At 56.3% G+C, this 16,611-nt stretch overlaps 2 protein-coding genes across 2 annotated transcripts in view; one reads left to right on the forward strand and one right to left on the reverse strand.

The window, feature by feature from the left end:
- Window positions 1–763: 763 nt before the first annotated feature.
- MRPL21 (mitochondrial ribosomal protein L21) lies at window positions 764–15,497 on the reverse strand. Its single transcript, XM_065065690.1, has 6 exons — window positions 15,447–15,497; window positions 14,082–14,142; window positions 10,903–10,988; window positions 6,724–6,776; window positions 1,500–1,603; window positions 764–998 (listed from the first exon to the last, which is right to left on the reverse strand). The coding sequence occupies exons 3-6, from the start codon at window positions 10,906–10,908 to the stop codon at window positions 934–936; spliced, it is 228 nt and encodes a 75-aa protein (XP_064921762.1). The 5' UTR covers window positions 10,909–10,988; window positions 14,082–14,142; window positions 15,447–15,497; the 3' UTR covers window positions 764–933.
- Window positions 15,462–16,611, forward strand: part of IGHMBP2 (immunoglobulin mu DNA binding protein 2) — a 28,720-nt gene continuing 27,570 nt past the window's right edge. Inside the window, exon 1 of the mRNA XM_065065662.1 lies at window positions 15,462–15,615. Within this exon, the coding sequence (XP_064921734.1) occupies window positions 15,485–15,615 (131 nt within the window). The 5' untranslated portion in view covers window positions 15,462–15,484. The remainder of the gene's footprint in view (window positions 15,616–16,611) is intronic.

Consider the following 16,611-nt stretch of genomic DNA (forward strand, 5'->3'; position numbering starts at 1 on the left):
CGCACGGGGCTTTGCGGGCAGGAGCGGGCACTGGAGCCGGGCCTGGCTCCGCACGGGGCTTTGCAGGCAGGAGCAGGCGCTGGAGCCAGGTCCAGCCCTGCATGGGGCTTTGCAGGCAGGAGCGGGTGCCGGAGCCGGGCCTGGCTCCGCACAGGGACGCCCTCCCCAGCCTCCCGCTGGCCACAAAACCCGATTTACACAAAATCCAGCAGCTCCGAGGGCGATTATGGGGTGAACGCCGCGGTTTGGCTGCGGAGGCGCTGGATGGTGAGTGCTCGGCTCTGGTTCTCATCTCACCCCCGAGGGTGCCTGATCCCAGATTCCACCCCATTCTGCACAACGTTTTGTCCTAACAGATAAATTTCCACTATGAATCAGCGCTGGGGGGGCTGGGGAAATTAAAAAGGCTGCTTTGTTGCGAAACTTCTGCTCTTAAACCACACTTAGCAGCCAGAATGAGGATCAATGACGAGAGGCCGCCCCACAGCGTGTGAAGCCAAAGGGAGACTTGTGACTTCACCCTGGAGAACTGGGGTTTGCGCTGCCCCTCGGAAGGATAAAACACTGCTTCAAATTCCCCTGAACAATACGCCCAAAATGATCCCCTTTTGCCTCAGTCTGAATGCTTCATTTCAATAAATCCTGAGCATTTTGCACTAATTCTATATTAGCACTGAGCAGGGACCTGGCCGGCGTGGAACAGCCCGCAACGCGTCCTGGCGTGTTCAGAACTCCTGACAAACACACACCATCGAGGCTGAAATAATAGTTAAAAAAATATTCATGTTGTCTTTTTTAAACGAGAAAGTACATATAGATTTCCATTCCCAACACCAGCAAGAAGTCCAGAGCTCTCCACGGAGAAGGCAGTTTTATTTCCATAATTGCCTGAAGCAATAATACAGCCAAGCCACACGACGCCTGATCAATCCATCACAACAAGCACGGGAAAATTTCTATGGTGTTTATCCGGAGGACGGTCTGTGGGTGCACGATGACTGCAAAAGAATGGAAAGAGACAAAAGAGAAGATGAGACGAGAGCACAAATGGTTTGCATACCTTAGGGTCTGGGGGGGCGAGGGTGCAGACTGAGCCCCGCCGGGGCCCGGCTGGGCAGGGGTTTAGCGCCCGTTCCAATAAAAACGGGGTAATTTCTCTCTCCGCCGTGTCCGAGAAGCAGCCGCTGTTTGGGAAGCACAGAGCCTGCACAGGACATGGTTAAGCCTCGCAAATATCTGTGATTGCACAGCCAGTGTTTAAGGCTTGGGACAGAGAACCAGATGGGTGTTCTTCAGCCAGGTTTTCCACCAGGCTGTGTAACAACGGGAGCCGGGCAGGGAACATTCAGTCACCGCGCTCCCAACACAGGAAACTGCGGCATGAGGGGCCCTGGGGACGCGGTGACAGTGACAGTGTCCTTCCCAGGCGCTGGTGTCACCACGCGTCCCCGCAGAGCCAGCAGCAAACAGCGGGGAAGGACACTGTGTTCTCCTCTTACTTTTCTTCTTCTGATAGTTGTGCCTCTTCCGAAAGCGCATGTTGATTTTCGGCCACGACTCCGTCTTCTCAATCACGGTAGCCTCCACACGGACGAGATCTTTCCTTAAAAATAAAGCGTAAAAGCATCACTGTTAGATTATTTACATTCTCCTCCTCTCGGTGAGCAGGTTTCTGGGGAACAACGCAGATGACACATCCCGCCTCGCAGGAACTAGTGTCACCGGGAAGGAGGGGAAGCTGTCAGGCTGTTGGTTTCGGGGTGCAAACCCGCAGGCCTGGAGACGCGGCGTGCGGATGAGCCCAGACAGCAGGGCAGGCAGCTGGGAGCAAGTCTGCTCGCCTTCCCAGCTCAATTATCGCGGCAAAGGCTCCGTGAGGCGCTCCGGCCCCCGTTCCGGCGGGGAGCACAGCACCGGCTGTGGCCGCCCGGCCCGCTGCCCGCACGCCCCCCCGCTCCGCTCCCGCGCCGCCCCCTCGCTTGCCCCGCACTGGAAGAACAGCCAGGGTGTCCCTGCGGGTTCCGGGTACCGCTCCCCGCCCCGCAGCTCAGCCTGAGCGCAGAGAGCGCTCCAACACTCCAGGTATTTCTGGATCTCATTTCCACACATGGAAACTCTCGCAAGTAAACATCCTCCTCCCCAAGGACGGAGCTGACGGATACGGCCCATATTCCATCACAGGTGAGGGAAATCCCAGAGTGACGCGTCCCTCCGCGTTACCTGACGCACACGCTGTGCTGCCCAGCCGGGCTCTGCAGAGCTCCCACAGGACAGCTCCGAGATGGAAATTGGATTGGACTGGGATTTCAGCTGCCGCCTGGAAACCACCGGAGCCGTGCGCACCAACACCCCTGCCAGGGGCACGAGCCTCTGGACAGAGCCCGGCCTAAAGCTCTGCAAAGCCTGGTTTTAATCAGCAGCCACGGCGGAGGAGGAAGAGACGCTCTTTGGTGAGGCACTGCTGCGCAGTGGCATTAAAAACTCATTAGCATGCTCATTTCACCACCAGAAGACATTTAAAGAGCATTTTCCTGACAAACGGCCCTGTTTGCACTGCCCACCCAGCCTGGCTCTTCAGCAGGGTCACCGGCAGGCCAGGGTTGAGACATTTACCTTCTGGGTGTCATTTATGTCAGAGACCAGATCCGCGAGGGAGGAGGGAAGCAAAACCGCAGAGAAAACAGATATATCTGCATTTAACGACTAGCTCAGAAGAAAACAGACATCAGATAATCTCGGTTTTAAGATACCACTGGGTGACCCTGACCTTCTGGCTAAAGGCTGTTCTCTGGATCCAGCAGCACAATACACAGCATGTTCTGCAACTCCAGAACAGACCACCCCAAACGCCCTGTGCTTTACACGACCCCCCAAACGCCCCGTGCTCCTGTGCCTGTTGTGCTTCACGCAACCCCCAAACGCCCCGTGTTCCTGTGCCTGTTGTGCTTCACACAACCCCCAAACGCCCCGTGCTCCTGTGCCTGTTGTGCTTCACACAACCCCCAAACGCCCCGTGCTCCTGTGCCTGTTGTGCTTCACGCAACCCCCAAACGCCCCGTGCTCCTGTGCCTGTTGTGCTTCACACAACCCCCAAACGCCCCGTGCTCCTGTGCCTGTTGTGCTTCACAGAGACCCCCAAACGCCCCGTGCTCCTGTGCCTGTTGTGCTTCACACAACCCCCAAACGCCCCGTGCTCCTGTGCCTGTTGTGCTTCACACAACCCCCAAACACCCCGTGCTCCTGTGCCTGTTGTGCTTCACACAACCCCCAAACGCCCCGTGCTCCTGTGCCTGTTGTGCTTCACAGAGACCCCCAAATGCCCCGTGCTCCTGTGCCTGTTGTGCTTCACACAACCCCCAAACGCCCCGTGCTCCTGTGCCTGTTGTGCTTCACACAACCCCCCAAACACCCCGTGCTCCTGTGCCTGTTGTGCTTCACACAACCCCCAAACGCCCCGTGCTCCTGTGCCTGTTGTGCTTCACACAACCCCCAAACACCCCGTGCTCCTGTGCCTGTTGTGCTTCACACAACCCCCAAACGCCCCGTGCTCCTGTGCCTGTTGTGCTTCACACAACCCCCAAACGCCCCGTGCTCCTGTGCCTGTTGTGCTTCACAGAGACCCCCAAACGCCCCGTGCTCCTGTGCCTGTTGTGCTTCACACAACCCCCAAACGCCCCGTGCTCCTGTGCCTGTTGTGCTTCACACAACCCCCCAAACACCCCGTGCTCCTGTGCCTGTTGTGCTTCACACAACCCCCAAACGCCCCGTGCTCCTGTGCCTGTTGTGCTTCACACAACCCCCAAACACCCCGTGCTCCTGTGCCTGTTGTGCTTCACACAACCCCCAAACGCCCCGTGCTCCTGTGCCTGTTGTGCTTCACACAACCCCCAAACGCCCCGTGCTCCTGTGCCTGTTGTGCTTCACACAACCCCCAAACGCCCCGTGCTCCTGTGCCTGTTGTGCTTCACAGAGACCCCCAAACACCCCGTGCCCGTCGTGCTTCACCGTGGGCCAGGAGCCGCACGGTCTGCGCTGCCCCCTGCCCACGGGGGCAAAGCCGAGGCGCAGCAGAGACCAGCGCGCTGCTCAACACGGGAAAAGCTCGGCAAAACAGAGCTCAAGAGAAAAAAAACAACAAACCAACAACTCTGAATTGAATGTTCTAGGCATGACTGGAATGTCCACGAAAATCCAAAGGGGGTCACAGGTTTCGCAGGGGCGGCCACGTCTCCTGACACAGCGCGGCTGCCCCATTGCTGCAGGAGCAAGAAAGCTTCACGCTGAAACCTCGCAGGTCGGAGCTGGGCTGAAAGCTGCTGTCACTAAGCAGTAAAAAAGATCCAGGCAAGCTACAAGCCCCAAGGGTCATAACTCACGGAGGCAATAACCTCAACCGACAAGCTCGCTCGGTCCCTCCCTGTGAAGGTAACCGAACCTGGGAAAGGAACAGGACCAAGGGCCTTTGCCATTTCCACCACAGCTACTGCAGAAAGGGGCAGGTAAGGACAAAGAGGAGGGTTCATCCACAGGAATCAATCCCCCATCAGCTGCACTTTGGCTAGATATACGCTGAACTTCCTCAGTGCAGCACCGGTCATTTTGCTTGGATCTACAACAGCTGAGGGCGCTGAACCGATGGCCTGAAATCCAAACCTGCCCAGGTTATGCCGCCCCTAATCACAGCTCCAGAAGGGCCCAGCAGCCTCTGCAGCACACGGGTGAACACGGCCCAGCCGCGGGCTGCCGGCGCGCTGGTGACACCACGCAGCCTGTCACTCGCACGGCCACAAAGCCGGCGGATCCCGGAGCAGGAGGCAGCTCGTGTTCCCAGACAGCCCCTGGCACGCAGAGACGTCCTGCCGCACGCCGTCCCGCCAGGCTCCGCGGGACTGTCATCGGGGAGGCATCGACTGCTACACACAATTCAATTATGATCATCTGTCCAGAGCAGGACAAGTTCCCACCCGCCCGCAGGCCCGAGCAGGGAGTGCAGCTGTAAGGAGCTGTCTCACGCAGACACCAGTGCAAGCATTCACAGATGTGCTTATTTTTAAAACAACAGAAGACCAAAACCGCCTTTGTTTGCGTCCAGCCTCTTACCTCCCCTCCCAAACGCCCGTGGTTTGGGCACCGCGGGGAGCCGAGTGGGGGAACGGCCGCGCTCCACCCTGCTGCGAGATGCTGGGCTCTGCTCGTCCTTCCCGGCCCGCACCGAGTGCTGGGGACTCAGGGAGGATGTCACCTCCCCACCAGCCCCGTGCCACCTGCTCAGCCTCCTCCTCATCCTCTTCCTCTTCCTCCTCCTCCCTCCCAGCGCTACCGGCTGCAGCTCCCGCTGGCACGGTACAGTTTGGTCTGCCCCGAGCGACTGGCAGCGCTTTCCCTGCACCTGGAGGACTCGCAGGGACCCAACAGCTGGTTCTCCTCCCGGTCCAGAGCTCCAGGGTCTCGGGCCACGTGCCAGGTCCAGCACAGAATGTGGGAGCTGCCCAGAACCAGCCTGGTCCACAGATAGGAGAGGCACGTGAAGGACGGTGCTCCTGAACCGCCCAACACAGCACAGCCCTGTCTGCACAACTCGGGCTCTCACTTGAATCCCTGGAAGATGACATTTCGAGTCCAAATAATGAGATTCCCCTCCCTAGAATCTCCTGCAAGTGCAATAAGTCAAGGACTCCCAAGGGTCTGCGGTTCCAGATCTCTCTGCAGGACCAGCAGCCCTCCACTCCAAATCCTGCTAACATGGGGACCCGAGGCAGTTACACCAGCACAGCTCAAGTTGTGTTAGCACAAACACGTACAAACACGTTCCAAGCAAGTCCTAAGCACCATGGAAAACAGAAGTGAAACCGATCTGAAACCACATGGTTTTTCCAACCTGAATCCACTGGAAACAACTGTCAGATGTACAAGTTCCTCCTTATCCAACCATCCCCTGCAAAGCCGGGCCGGTTCAAGCCAACACCTCCGCGTGCGGCTCAGCTCCCAGACACACTGAGCACCCGCAACCCACCTTAGCTCGACTCGTGTTTTACCGCTAAAACCTCTTGTCCTGCAGAAAGCAGCTCGTGGCTTTGCTCCTGGCCAGAGCTCAGCGCCGAGCAGCAACAACTGCGCCACACACCACGTGCTTTGGGGAAGAAAAGGCTGAAGAACCAGCTGCTGTGCCAGGCTCTATAGTGAGTCCTACAGCGCGGGGATGGGGATGGTGCCGAGGGGGAAACGCCTCCTCCCCGTTCTGTCATTGCTGCGCTGTGTGACCAGGAGGAAGGGAAAATCGGCAACTCTAATATGAAGATAAAGGTCTGCTGGGTTAAGACACGGGTAAAAGGAAATGGGCTTAAAAACCCACGTCAAATTAATAGATTAAGGGATGGGCAAGGATTTCTGGGTTATTCTGAGACAACCATCATTAAATTAGGGAGTAAAGATGTTGAAAAGCAGGATTTACTGCTAGTTTCCCCAAGTCTTATACCATGAGAAAAAGATCCAGCCCAAGAGAGGTGCATATCCGGCGATTACCTTAGAAATGGGCACTGCTGCCCTGGCGCTGTGGCAACAGGGCCAGCTTGGTTTGCTGTGATTCGACAGGCACGGGGCTGGGAAAAAAGCCACTGCTGATAAACCCAGGTTTCTCTTCTGTTTCAGGGACTGCAGGAGCCCTGAAGCTACAATTAAGTACAATAATTGCCTTGAAGATAGTTCTTGTATGAGACATCTTACCTCAGGAGCGGCCTTCCGATAAGCGTGAAGTCGTCAGCACCAACCAGCAACACCTATGGAAAATAAACCAGGCATATATCACTGGTCCACTGCCCCAGGAGAGACACAAACAAGAGCTTCCAAATTCTACAGCCAGCAGACAGGACCCGAGCTGGTTAAAAACAGGCCTGGATGCGTTCCGAATGGAACGCTCTTACTGGAGAGGGGTGGTGGGCAAGGCGGCTAACGGGCAAGAAACAGAGCCATTAATCAGCCAGTCCTCAGGAGAGCTGCTCCTGCTAAAACGGACTTGGGGAGTATCTTCCACGCTGATCGGAACACACTGAACCTTCCTGTCCTGGCTCACCAGGAGCTGTAAAAGATGTGAAAAGCAACGCAGGGCAGGAGAGGAACATGTCTCGTGTGGGATCGGGAGGAACGGCAGCTATTAAAATCATTGCATTTTTATTGCCATTGCTACGTAACGCAGTAGAGCAACACTTTCCTCATTCTGCCCCCGAGGCCCCAAGATGGGCAACAAAGAAATGAGCATGTGGGGGATTCACCCCCAGGGACCAGCCCTGTTGTCTCAGGGCATTTCAACCCCTGCCTCTCCAAGGGCCGGGCAGGGGGACACTGGGGACAGGGGGACACGCTTCGCGCAGGCTGCCCGCCCCACACTAACCCCTGGCAGCACTTAAACACAGCAGGAGCCGTCATGAGATGTTCAGACTTCGTCTTCGACAGATACTTGCCAGTGAAACCCCCAGAGGTCACGGTGGTTCAGCAAGTTTTGCACTTCCCCACTCCCATTAGAGCCCTGCGCTCCCAGCTGGCTGCTCCCTGCAAACCCTCCTCTGCGCTGAGGACACACACACCAGACGCCCCAAAAGCTGCCCCAAAACTGCACTGCACAGCAACGGGCAAGGGGGAAAACTGCCCGGTCTCGACCGCTCGCTTGGCTCTAACAACCACCAACAAGATTAAACCAACACAATCCCACCTCATCGTCTTTCGTTTGGATTAACGAGCCTCCACAAGTTCCTGCTAGTTAACTGAGGCTTCAGATAAAGATATTTAATTGCGCCTTGGCAATCCTCCCGCACGGGCACCATCCCTCTCCCTCCACCCAACACACTCAGCGTGATAAGGATCTGGCAAAGTGCTGAGCAGCGACAGTCCCTCCGGGAACAGCGCAAGTATTTTGGGTGCTGGAGTCTGGAAGTAAACACAGGCTTTAACTGTCGTCTCTGGAAACAACAACTGTAATTTTGTTGGGTTTTTTTGGATGAAGTTAGTACAACAAAAATCTGTCTCCTGACAGAGTCTGGCAAGACTCACTGCAGCTCTGTTCAACAGAAATCACAGTAACATTATCACTAACCGATACTGGAACAAAACTAAGGCAAAGCAAATAGCTGGAGTGAGAACGAGAGATCTGACAGGAGCTCCTTGGGACGGGCTTTTAAAAACCGGCTTTCCCTCGGGGGCTGCGGGCAGAAATCGGCTCTGCTGGCACGGCACCTCACCTTCTCCATGCGGATCCGGTCTCCGCACTCGGCCTCCAGGATGTTGTCCATCATGATCAGGTCTTCGCTGGTGACCTTCCACTGCTTGCTGGCGAAGTGCACGACGGCAAAGAGCCTCCCGTACTGCCCCGCTGCGATCAGCCCGTTCACCCTCCGCACCACCTCTGTCGGACAGAGCAGGGAGGGATTGCTGCAGCAAACCCGGCGCGGTGCTGCTCTAAACCGGCAAACCCGGCGCGGTGCGCAGAGCTGCTCTAAACCGGCAAACCCGGCGTGGTGCTGCTCTAAACCGGCAAACCCGGCACGGTGCGCTAAGCTGCTCTAAACCGGCAAACCCGGCGCGGTGCGCAGAGCTGCTCTAAACCGGCAAACCCGGCACGGTGCTGCTCTAAACTCTGCTCTGCTGGGAACCTCTCAGCAAGGACCAGGAGCAGTGTTGTTTCTGATGGGGTCTGAGCCTCTCTTTCCTAAACTTAATGACCTATGAGTATTTTAGTTGCTGGCAAACCCGCGCATAAACAAACACCTCATATACACAGTGTGCAGCTAATGTAACACTCGACTTCTCAGGCTATTTCTTAGCACCCTAACGTTCACTGTATTGAGATTTAAAGCCTTCCAGGACAGGGCGCTTGTCCACACATCCCACACGTGGCGGGCAGCTCCCTCAGTTTCCGTGTAACACGCAGAAGGCCCAGGACCACAAACACTGTGCAAGGCACATGGGAACGCCAGGAAGTTTGGGAAAGCACACAGGGAAAGGGCTCCCGTGTGCTAACAAAGCCTGGCCTGACAACCTGTGCCTGCTGCAAAGACAGAGCCCTTTCCCTCACTGTTCCAGAAAATCTCTTGCCACACGCAGAGCAGGTGCCCGAGCAGCACGGGGCCCAGGGACCGGGTCCTGCACACAGACAGACCCGGTTCTCTGGATCAGCTCCCTGTGCAGTGAAGCCCAAACCAATTTTGATGGGAACACCAAAAGATATCACTAACAAGTGCCGTCACGCTGCCAAACAGCAGCTTTCTACCCTCCTGAGCTGCTCGGGAAAACAGCAGCTTCTCTGTAACTGGAAAGATAGATTTTCTTCATTGTCCGCAAAAGCGGCTAATAGTTTTTTCTTGGAACATACACAACACAACATCCCTTTGGGACAGACAAGAATTCAGCAGCCAAACCAAACCCAGCCCTTACCGGAACACTCGGAGAGCGTCCAAGTTCCAGCCCAGCAGAAGCAAACTATTGAAGACAAAGGTAAGAACAGAAACGATCTGCAAGGCAGCAGTTGCTGCAGTTCCCTTTAGGATGAAGAGTTTAGCTTCTGTGTTGCTGGAATTGCTGTCCCAAAAGAACAATCCACTGTGTTCTCTTTGCTCTGATTCACAGTGGTCCACTACAAAACACCCAGAGAAAAGATACAACCCTCTTCCTTTGTTATGCCCTCACCAGCACAACGGGTACAACCAATTTCTTCCTGCTCCAAACTGCTGATCTCTGTACATCAGCCGTCCTGTGGTCAACATTTCAAAACCAAAATTCCAAAATGTTGGACCACAATCTTCTCTTGGCAGAAAACAGGGAGAGTCATGCTCTAACGAGGGTTATTTCCTTGCCAAATTGCAACCGGCTGCCCACAGGCCCTTCTCATCTGTTTGTAAGCAGAAAAGGCACGTTGTCTTCACCGCACTTGGGCTCCCAAGTTGCAGATAACTCCTCCAAACAGTGATGTTTCCATCTGACTGTTAGCACGGCTTGTACCTCAGCACCATGTGGAGCGACCCCTCCTGAACTGTCCCTGTCTGTTCCCACAGCCAGCAGGAAAACGGCGGGCACAACTCAAGCGCTCTCGCTCTGCTTTGCTTTGGATGAGCACAGCCAGGAGCTAACGACCCCACTCATCAACAGGAGGAGGGCACGGGGCAGGAAATCACAGGAATCCATGTGGGGAACATGGGATGCTGTTCACTATGGGGCTTCTGCACATCAAACTGAGCAGTTCACGGTTCACCGCTGGGTCAAACCGTGCTCGGGGACAAAACACTCATCTGTCACTTGAGCACCCCCAGGAGCGCAGAGAGATGAGAAGTTGTGCGCGGCATCCTGCAGCCGTGCAAGGCTGATCGCTGCGGGCTCCGGGCACCGCTGCGGGGACCACTGGCTGCGATCAACGGTCCTGACCAGCCGTGGGGACAAGAATCGTTCACCGATGTCACGTCCCTCCCCAGCTGCTCGCTGCCACATGTCACAGCTCCGCAGCCCCGCCAGTGCCCACCGCCCACCTGCTCCTGCTGGCTCTGGCACTGCCTCAGGCACCGAAAGCCACCCGCTCTCTGGTGTGCCCACCAGCCAACTGCTTCTGCTGGCTTCAGCTCTTTCATTTATCCATTAAAATAAAAACAACTGTTTTTTCCTGTCCAAAATGCTTGTTTCATGCTTTCAAAAGCAACACACCACATGAGGTAAGGTTCCTCTGGGGGTGTTACAAGCTGTCACGCTCTCTCAAACTGAGGAGACCTCACATTCTACCCAAACCCCCAACACCAGGAGCTGGAGCACAAGTCTGGAGTCAGAAATGTGAAGAACAAAAACCAGCTCCAGGCATTGCGGGCACTTCTCTATGCTCAGTGGCCATGGTGGAGCGCGAGTCGTCACCTGGACACTCAGGACCTTTACCTGCATGATACTTCGCCTCTTCCACCGGGTCTGGGAGCTTCACTTCAGGCCATGGGGGCGAAGTCAGAGACGTTTTGGCAATAAGTCTGTGAATGAAAAGGGAGGATTCACTTGTAGGAAACAGATATAAGAGACGTAAAACATGAGGAGAGGAAAAAGGGTAAAAAGCTGGAGATGGAGCGGGTTGACTGAGAATTCCCCCAGGATGGACGATGACTTGTTCCTGATGCCGAGATCTGCAGCTGGATGCACCACTGGTGACCAAGCTCAGTGACCACCAGTGACTTCCCACCGCCTCGTTTTACAGACTGGAATTGTGTCACCAACTCCAACGGGAACAGACCCACCTTAAGCCTTGCTTACCCCTGAGCTTTAGCTGCAAGGCTCTTGTTAAGCTTTTCCAGGAATAAGGCACAAGTTACCTCCAGCACAGCTGAGAGGATGAAGTGCTAATGCTCCTTCAGTGCCATGTACGGAGCTCCGGAGTTACTGGCAGCAGGACAAGGTGCCTTGATGGGGAAGAAGGGCTAACGAGCATTCCTAATGATCGCTCCTAACCAGCCTTGAGCGCTGCACATCAGTGACACACGTGCATCCTTTCTGCCTCTGTTCTCTGAAGCTCTTCTCTGTTAAATGACAGTTTAGAGAGCACCTTAAGACCGCAGCTGGGTTCTTTATAGGAGAGTTCTGCGGCTGCTCTTCCTTTGTCACTGACAGCCGTGTTCCCTGAATGGCGACAATAACGGCATCTGCCCCCAGCGCCGCTCAGCGTTCAATACCACAAACGCTGAGCGCAAAAGCCTCTTCTGTGCTATTACTGTGCCTGTGCACGATTGATAACACGGCGCTGGGGGGGACCAGCAGCGGCATCTGACGCGACTCCTCAGCCCCGTCAGGGATCAGGCCGAGCAGGGCCGGGAGCGGGACACGTGCTGCCCCACACCCAGCCCCGCGCGCCCAGCGCTCCTCCTGGGACCGCCAGCACCACGGTGCTTTGCTAAAAGGTGCAAATTAAACCCTTATTGTCCCCGAAAGGTCAGCTTCCACTGCTGTGACACAGAATGGCTTTAATCACGTCTTTTGGAATGCTGTGCAGCTGCGCTGAGACACGGGACTCTGTTTCCAGACGTGGCACCAGTCCCCACAGACCCTCCTGGTGACCAGCTCGGGGGCTCCCGGGTGTCACAGATCCCCTTGGGGTCACTCAGCACCGAGACACCACAGCAACAGCCACAGCTCAAACTGCACCAGCGCCCGAGTGACAAATTCTGCACAGAAGACACGTTACCTGGAGCCTGCTCTACCTTCTGCACCGAGACGTTGCTCCGTTACCTCCTGAACACGGTCCACGGCAAGCACAGCATCTCACACCGACAGCATGGTGCACAAACGGGGTCTGAGGGCCAGCGGGGCACAGCACTGACACAGACCAAGAGCCTGAAAACCGCCGGGGCGTTTCAGTGAGCAGCCAGCAAGACGTTCTCGTTACCTGTCGTGGTGGGTTCCTTCTGCTTTCCTCAGGATTATCACCAGGCGGGATTCTCCGCCTCTAAACTGAACTATTATAATAACTCCTGAGGCCCAGAGCCCCCCAGTCAGTGCTGCAGGCACCCGCCTGCACACGCGGCCGCTGGCAGCGGCACGGGCAGCGCTAAGTCACGAGAACCCCTGTAAAACACCAGAGCCAAACAACAATTAACTCGGCTCAAACGGGCCACGGGGTGCTAATTCAAAAATGAAACGCTGCGCGAGACGCACAGTGTGAGTTTGGGTGGAAATAATGCAAACAGCACTGGCTTATAATTAGCCGGCTTTCAGGAACTCTAGGACAAGGAGCAACAACAAGGAGGACTCTGTGTAAGAGCCGGGTACAAGAACTACTGATTTGCTCCCAAAGAACTGGGGAGCAAAGCCCCGCTCCGAGCAGGGACGGTGCTCTGCACGGGCAGAGGTCGCATCAGAACACGCTGCAGGGCAGGGAGAGAAGGGTCCATCTGGCAGCACTCGGGGATTAGCCCCAGAGGTGCCAAACGCCTTTACGCACAAAGAGATGTGACTGAAAGGCACCAGATTATAGTCCCTTATTAAGCAGGAATCTACAGTACCACAAAGACAATCTCGGATTTAAAGAGGAGGGAGATCTCACTGAAATGACCAGAGAGGTGTCAGTTTCTGAAACATGAAGGGAACGGTGCTGCTCAGTAAATCCCGTTTCTGTCATGAATGAGAAGTTCAGAATTTCCTCTGTGCTGAGATCTACATTTTCTATAAATAACGCAGGATGCACAAACTGCATAAATATTCAGGAGTAAACATCAGATGCTAGTGAAAGGCAGCAAAATTAACACAAGAGCAGCTGCATTTGATCAGTTTCCTCTGTGCTGCCCAGCGATGCCTCTCGAAGGGCTGTAATTTCCCAGAACTCAAAGCAATCATGAGCAAGCGCACACTCAGCACCGAGGCCTCGGGGTCTGCTGCACGGTTTGGTGACAACACCGGGCACCGTGTCCCGGGGCAGAGACCCAAACTGCTCCCACACGCCTGAGGAGCAGCGGGAAGAGGCCACACGAGCATATCCTGCCATTTTTCCCCCATGCTGCTACAGGAATTCGCTATTTCTGCAGTGTCCCCTTCTGGCTGAGCTCGCAGCAGCACAGCCCACACCAGATCCCAGCAAACACAGACACAAACCGGCAGCTCTCAAAGCGTGGAAACCAGTGAGGCCTGAAGTCTCCCGGCACGGCGTCCTGCAGCACTGGGGCTGTAAATCACATTTTAGGCAGACTGCGGAGCCATTTCTGCATCTGTCAGGTATCGGAGAGCCCAGGCAGGAGGTGGCCCTTGCCGGAGGAGCAGAGAACCTGCACCTCAACCACAAGTGGCAGCTGAAGCCCTTCCTGCAGCTGAGCAGCCTGCGATGCGCTGACCTGAGCGGCTCCTCTGCTGCCTGCTACAGGCTGAGCCCGCCCTGCCGCCCCTTCCTCAGCGTGGGATCTGATTATCTGTCTCTAGACTCTGCTGCTTAATTTCACAGATCAACAGAAGCATCTTCCTGGCAATGGTGACCGCAGGCACAGTCCAAACCTCACAGGGGTGACATGTCCCTTTTCCAAAGGGAAAACCGGCTCCAGCCCCACCAAGGACAGTCGGAAGCAAAGCAGAAAGTCGGGTGACATTACCCTTGCTGCAGCGACGTGCTCTGGGAGCTCTGGCGCCGAACCGCAGACGAAAGCAGGAAAGCTAAAAGGGAGAGAGGGAGAAAACATTAAAAACAAGCAGGGACTGCTGGTCCCACAGCTCCCGAGCAGCCGCCGCAACGCCAGGTGAAACAGGGCAGCGGGGCAGGATCAGCAGATTTGGGGCTAACGCCCCGGGTTTTCCCTGCCCCACACACCTGTTCTTCCAGCACGCGGAGTGGAGGAGCTGCGACAGCCGAATACGGGGTCAGAAAAATGCATTAGTGCTCCTCGGAGCAGCGCATACACAAGCAAACGTTCACAGAAAGAGCGAAGCTGTGTTACCATTCCAATACACAAATATGCAAAACACGAGGGGCATCCTACAACCTGAGTTACAGTTTGAGTGTAACCTCAGCATTTTTTGGAAAGACACTGGACTTGCACACACTGTTAATTAGCAGAAAGAGATAAAGGCCTAAAAATACATGCTCATGGATTTATCCCTCTGTTATGTCAGGGATAACAAGACGTGCTCTGGAACAATTTGCTCAATTAAAGACAGACCCTGCACAGCTTCTTTGCAGGAACTTTATCTTTTTTGCTCACCAGCCAAAGCACAACCAGTACGAGGGACTGGGGGCACATCTTAACCCCACCCGTTCCCAGCCGCCTCATGTGCAGAAGCTGCGGTTCACCCAGGCACAGAAACAGAACCCCAACGTGAGGCCAGGGCCCCCAAGCCCCCATCTGCTCCCAGCAACCCCACCAGCTGCCCCACGGAGGGCGGGAGGAGGTTCGGGGGTCCCCACGCACCCCCCAGCTCCTGAAATTTGCTGAGACGTTCATGGAATCATTGAATTACTTGAGTTGGAAGAGACACTTAATATCTTGAGTCCAACCACAACCCACACTGTCCCTGCCCCATGTCCTGAGAACCTCATGTCCGTCTGTCCAGCCCTCCAGGGCTGGTGACTCCAGCACTGCCCTGGGCAGCCTGTTCAATGTCCCACAGCCCTTTGGGCAAGAAATTGTTCCCCACATCCAACCTCAACCTCCCCTGGCGCAACTTGAGGCCGTTTCCTCTGCTCCTGGCGCTTGTTCCTGGGGAGCAGAGCCCGACCCCCCTGGCTCCAAGCTCCTTTCAGGCAGTTCAGAGATCAGAAGGTCTCCCCTCAGCTCCTGTTCTCCAGCTGAACCCCCAGGTCCCTCAGCCGCTCCATCACACTTGTGCTCCAGCCCCTCACCAGCTCCGCTCCCTTCTCTCCACTCGCTCCAGCACCCCAAGGCCTTTCTTGGCGTGAGGAGCCCAAACGCCAGGCTCGGACAAGCTGTGTAAAGCCCATTCTCCCGCCCGGCCCCCCTCACCTGCCGCCCTCCGCCGCGTCCCCGCCAGCGCGGCCGCCATGGCCTCCCCGCCCCGCGGCCCGGAAGCGGAAGTGACGGCGGAAGTGACGGCGGCCATGGCGGAGGAGGCGGCGGAGCGGCAGCTGGAGCTGCTGCGGGAGGAGCGGGAGGCGGAGCTGGCCCAGAGCAGGTACCGGCCCAGCCCCGGGCACCGGCGGGACACGCTGCTCGCACCCCGTGGGGCCTGCGGGCACCCGGGGGAGACCCCCATGGACCCTCCCCTGGGGCCTGCGGGCACCGGGGGACACCCTGACAGACACACAAACCAATTAGGGACCTGTAGGAAACCCTGACAGACACATAAACCTCAGGGACCTGCTGGCACCTGGGGGAGACCCTGCTGTCACCTCTAGGAAACCTGATGGACCCTCCCCTGGGGCCTGTAGTCGCCTATGGAAGACCCCGCTGTCACCTATAGGAAACCCTGACAGACAGATAAACCTCAGGGACCTGCTGTCCCTTATGGGAAACGTGCTGACTCACTGCTATAGGACCCTCCTGTCACCTGTGGGGAGCGTGCTGTCCCCCAGAGGACACACTGCTGTGCTCACCCCTATGTAACCAGCTGCTCTCACCTATGGGGACCCTGCTGGACTCACCACAAAGCACCAGCTCACCCTGTGGGAATCCCCCATAGCGCCTGCTGTCACCTATAGGTCCCAGCTCAGCCAGCGGCACCCCAGGGCTCCTCGCCCACCCTGCCCTGCCCTCCTGCTGACACTGAATCCCACCCGACTGCATCGGATCCCTGGTGCCAGAGAGGGTGAGGGATCCCCAGGGCCCCCGGGATGCGTGGGGCTGTGTCGGGGTGCAGGCACCCCCACTTCTCACCCCGCCCTGAGGACAGAGGGTGCTGAGAGGCAGGACGAGGCCACCCAGGGCTGCCCAAATTCCCTGACTCTTCAGCTCCCCACAGACCAGCCTGCAGGAAACAACCCAAACTGGGGGCCTAAGGAGAATAAACCTGGGGGATCTGCTTTTTTATTTTGATCTATACAATCTGCCCCCCTGCCAAGTGAGACAGTTGACTTTGGCCCCAAACGTCAGTCTGCAAAGACACCGCCTGCAGGGGTTTGCCTGAGATTAGCACACCTTCACCTGAAAAATGGCTCATCTTCCATTTTAG

Source organism: Columba livia, chromosome 5, assembly GCF_036013475.1.
Source record: "Columba livia isolate bColLiv1 breed racing homer chromosome 5, bColLiv1.pat.W.v2, whole genome shotgun sequence".
Lineage (NCBI taxonomy): Eukaryota > Metazoa > Chordata > Aves > Columbiformes > Columbidae > Columba > Columba livia.

Excerpts from the sequence above, each read along its gene's own strand:
- MRPL21 (XM_065065690.1), bottom strand. Across the intron at positions 1,604-6,723 it reads ATCGGAAGGCCGCTCCTGAG|GAAAGATCTCGTCCGTGTGG; the intron begins GTAAGATGTCTC and ends TTTATTTTTAAG. Across the intron at positions 999-1,499 it reads CAACTATCAGAAGAAGAAAA|TCATCGTGCACCCACAGACC; the intron begins GTAAGAGGAGAA and ends ATTCTTTTGCAG.